At 44.4% G+C, this 4,482-nt stretch overlaps 1 protein-coding gene across 2 annotated transcripts in view; it reads left to right on the top strand.

Annotated features, from left to right (window-relative positions):
* Window positions 1-4,482, top strand: part of PHF20 (PHD finger protein 20) — a 228,733-nt gene that overhangs the window by 41,630 nt on the left and 182,621 nt on the right. For both annotated transcript variants that reach the window (XM_011972373.1, XM_011972374.1), the window contains exon 2: window positions 728-842. In XM_011972373.1, the coding sequence (XP_011827763.1) occupies window positions 760-842 (83 nt within the window). In that variant the 5' untranslated portion in view covers window positions 728-759. The remainder of the gene's footprint in view (window positions 1-727; window positions 843-4,482) is intronic.

Here is a 4,482-nt window from a genome sequence, read left to right as displayed (position 1 = left end):
TCTCGATCTCCTGACCTCGTGATCCACCCGTCTCGGCCTCCCAAAGTGCTGGGATTACAGGCTTGAGCCACCGCGCCCGGCCTTTGTTTTTAATTTTTTTGTTTTTAAGAGGCGAAGGTTTGTTGTGTTTCCCAGGCTGGTCTCGAACTCCCGGGCTCAAAGAAACAACCTGGCTCTGCCTTGCAAGTAGCTGGGACTATAGGCATACATTACTGTGACTAGCGTTTGTTTGCTTCTTTTGTAACTCTTAAATTTCATTGCAATTACAGTTTGCAGTTATTTTATTCATCAGCTTACTGGCTAAATTTTTGTGTTTCCCTGGTAGATTGAAGGGTTCTTGAGGGCAGGAACTGTGTCTCTTTTGGTCTTGACTGTTTCTTAAATAGTCACTGAGCAAATATTTGTTGAATAATGCATCAGCAGATGACTGAATTTAACTGCGAAAGCAGTTGTTTTTTTGTAGTTCTAAGGGGTGGCCCTTGTAGGTGAGTCTTTGGTAAGCAGTGTTGAGGGAGGGTCTTCTCAGTTCCGGAAACTACAGGAAGCTGCACGATGGAGGAGTAGGAACCAGTGGAAGGCACACCTGTGTTAGAATGAGGGCACCAACAGGGTTTCATGGAGCTTTGTGTTTTGAATAATGTCTGTTTGTTTTTTATGTGTAGTGAATGATGCTACACTCTGGGCAGACTTTGCCTAAGTTTCATAAATATTTAATTGGCTTTTTCAGGAGAATAAAGGCAGCCCCGTTGATGACTGAAAATGACAAAGCATCCACCTAACAGACGAGGAATCAGCTTTGAAGTGGGAGCCCAGTTGGAAGCCCGGGACCGTTTAAAAAACTGGTACTTTTACATTTTTCTGTTAATTAAAGCCCTTCAGTAAAGGATTTTTGCCAGCACTGATAGAGTGGTAGCTTAGGCTTTTTTTGTGGTGTTTTTCTACTCCCTGACTCTTGGAAGATGGGAGGAAACTTCAGTCTTTTCTCTTTGGTGTAGGGATCCTGGTGTCAGGGTGACAGTCCTGTAATCTCCTGTTCGTGTTTGTTTCCCCCTTTTGCCTGTTCATCTGAAAGAGTTCTGGGAAAAAGAAGCATGAATGGCCACAGGGAAGGGAAGGGTTAATAGTGGCAGCTCTCTTGCTCTTGGCTGCCTGTCTGAAAAAAGAGGAGAGAAAGATCAGGGATGGAATAGTGAAGAAAAAGGGGTTTGATTGGAGCAGCTCATGTGTTGTGAACACCCCATCCTGTTTTCTGGGCATGATGACTGTATGTTGAAATAGAGTCATCACATAAGGGCACACTGTCAGGGTGATTAGGTTCAGAAGCTGAGGCATTATAGTCCCAACTGTGTCATTGACTTGTGACCTCTGGCTGGTAATTAGCTGCTTTGTGCATTGGCTTATCTATAAATGTGGGTATTGGTAATATTGACCATAGGGTTATTCTGAGAATCAAATGATGGAATATTTAGGGAAAGACCTTATAGACTGTGAAGTGATTGTTGTGGTTGAGGGCATCCTAGAATTTGGTCATTTGTTGGTGCTCAATGTGAGGGCTGTTTTCAGAACCTACACCTCTCTAAGGGTTTTTTTTTTTTGAGATGGAGTCTCACTCTGTCACCAGGCAGATCTTGGCTCACTGCAACCTCTGCCTCTCAGGTTCAAGCATTTCTCATGCCTATGCCTGCCGAGTAGCTGGTATTGCAGATGTGTGCCATCATGCCTTGCTGGTTCCTTTTTGAGTTAAAGAAGGAAGAGTTTAACCCTTTTTGAGATTCTTTCAAAATAGATTGACCAACTCTTCAGGTGTAGGAAGGTAAGACAGGAGAAGAGAGGAATGGAAGCAGTTGGTGCAGAAAACTGTCTTTGCTATGAGAATTAGGTACACTTGGCCGGGCATGGTGGCTCACGCCTGTAATCTCAGCACTTTGGGAGGCTGAGGTGGGCGAATCATGAGGTCAGGAGTTCAAGACCAGCCTGGCCAACATAGTGAAACCCTGTCTTTACTAAAAATATAAAAATTAGCCGGGCATGGTGGCGTACGCATGTAGTCCTAGCTACTTGGGAGGCTGAAGCAGGAGAATCACTTGAACCTGGGAGGTGGAGGCTGCAGTGTGCCAAGATCACGCCACTGCATTCTAGCCTAGGTGACTGAGCGAGACTCCATCTCGAAAAAAAGAAAAAATAATTTTTTTTATTATTGAAAGTGTAGTTAGGTACACTTTCAACACAGTTGTTTTTGGGCTATTTTTTTTTTGTTGTTCGAGACAAGAGTCTTGCTCTTTCATTCAGGCTGGAGTGCAGTGGTGTGATCTCGGCTCACTGCAGCCTTCGCCTCCTGGGTTCAAGCAATTCTCCTGCCTCAGCTTCCTGAGTAGCTGAGATTACAGGCGCGCACCACGACGCCCGGCCAATTTTTTGTATTTTTAGTAAAGACAGGGTTTCACCATGTTGGCCAGGCTGGTCTCCAACTCCTGATCTCAGATGATTTGCCCACCTTGGCCTCCCAAAGTGCTGGGATTACAGGTGTGAGCCACCAAGCCTGGCCTGTTTTTGGGCTGTTTGTATTATCTATAATTAGTTCCTTTTTTGGTTTTAGTATATATATGTGTGTGTGTGTGTATATATATTATATACTGTGTGTATGTATATATTATGTAAGTAGTATCATACAGCTTGCTTTTTTTCTGTGTCTTTGTTTTTTATATTCAGTATATTTTTGTGATTTACCCATACTTAACTCCGTACCCACCCCCTGACCCCTGAGATAGGGTCTTACTCTATTGCTCAAGCTGGAGTGTAATGGCACAATCATAGTTCACTGTGGCCTCCAACTCCTGGGCTCAAGTGATCCTCCTGCCTTAGCCCTCCATGTAGCTGGGACTACATCTTAACTTCTGTATAGAGTTTTATTGTATGAATATACCACGGTTTGTTTAGTCCCTTACTAATGGGCGTTTGTTTATTTGTTTGTTTATTTATTTATTTATTTATTTATGATGGAATCTAGCTCTGTCACCCAGGCTGGAGTGTGGTGGCACAGTCTTGGCTCATTGCAACATCCACCTCCTGGGTTCAAGCAATTCTCCTGCCTCAGCCTCCCGAGTAGCTGAGATTACAGGTGCCCATCACCTTGCCTGGCTAATTTATGTATTTTTAGTAGAGACGGGGTTTCACCATATTAGCCAGACTGGTCTCAAATTTGTGACCTCAGGTGATCCACCCACCTTGGCCCCCCAAAGTGCTGGGATTACAGGAGTGAGCCACTGCTCCTGGACCGCTTACTTATTTTTTATTTTTATTGTATTTTTTTTTATTTTAAATGGATGCTTAAATTCCAGTTTTTCACCTGAGACACAGTGCTGCTGTGAATGTCTCTTTGTGCACATACACAGACTTTTACTTGGGCAGTGGCTTTTGACCACAACCTACAGTAAGAAATGTATTTTAAATCCAGTTTGGTACTCACCCATATGTACATAAAAATTTATTTTTATTTTGTTTTTATTATTATTTTTTTGAAACGGTGTTGAGACAGCATCTCACTTTGTTGCCCAGGCTGTAGTGCAGAGGTGTGATCTTCGCTCACTGCAACCTCCGCTTCCCAGGTTCAAGTGATTCTTGTGCCTCAGCCTCCTGGGTATGTGGGATTACAGGTGTGCGCCACCATGCCTATTTTTTAAAAAATTTTTAGTAGAGCCAGAGTTTCACCATGTTGGCCAAGGCTGGTCTTGAACTCCTGACCTCAGGCGATCCGCCCAACTCGGCCTCCCAAAGTGCTGGGACCACAGGCCAGAGCCACTGCGCCTGGCCTATTTTTATTTTTTGAGACAAGGTCTCACTCTGTTGCTCAGGTTGGAGTGCGGTGGTGGGAACACAGCTCATTGCAGCTTTGACCTCCCTTGGCTTAAGCAGTCCTCCTGCTTCAACTGGGACCACAGGCACGTGCCACCATGCCTGATTAATTTTTAAATTTTTAGTAGAGATGAGGTCTCACTATGTTGCCAAGGCTAGTCTGGAATTCCTGGGCTCAGGTGATCCTCCTACCTTGGCCTCCCAAAATACTGGGGTTACAGGCATGAGTCACCATACCTGACCTATATACATTTAACTGAAATACAAATTTTATGAAGTAGTATTTAACCTTAATACATGCATTATACTCTGGTATTTTTTTCTGTTCTTTTTTTTTGTTTGGGATGGAGTCTTGCTCTGTTGCCCAGTCTGGAGTGCAGTGGCTCACTGCACTCACTCATGATCTCAGCTCACTGCAACCTCTGCCTCCCGGGTTCAAGCAATTCTCCTGCCTCAGCCTCCCCAGTAACTGGGATTACAGACGCCTGCCACCATACCAGCTAATTTTTGTATTTTTAGTAGAGATGGGGTTTCACTGTGTTGGCCAGGCTGGTCTTGAACTCCTGACCTTGTGATCTACCCCCCTTGGCCCCCCAAAGTGCTGGGATTACAAGCGTGAGCCACCATGCC

Source organism: Mandrillus leucophaeus, unplaced genomic scaffold (assembly GCF_000951045.1).
Source record: "Mandrillus leucophaeus isolate KB7577 unplaced genomic scaffold, Mleu.le_1.0 Scaffold129, whole genome shotgun sequence".
Lineage (NCBI taxonomy): Eukaryota > Metazoa > Chordata > Mammalia > Primates > Cercopithecidae > Mandrillus > Mandrillus leucophaeus.
This window is presented reverse-complemented; position numbering and strand designations above follow the sequence as displayed.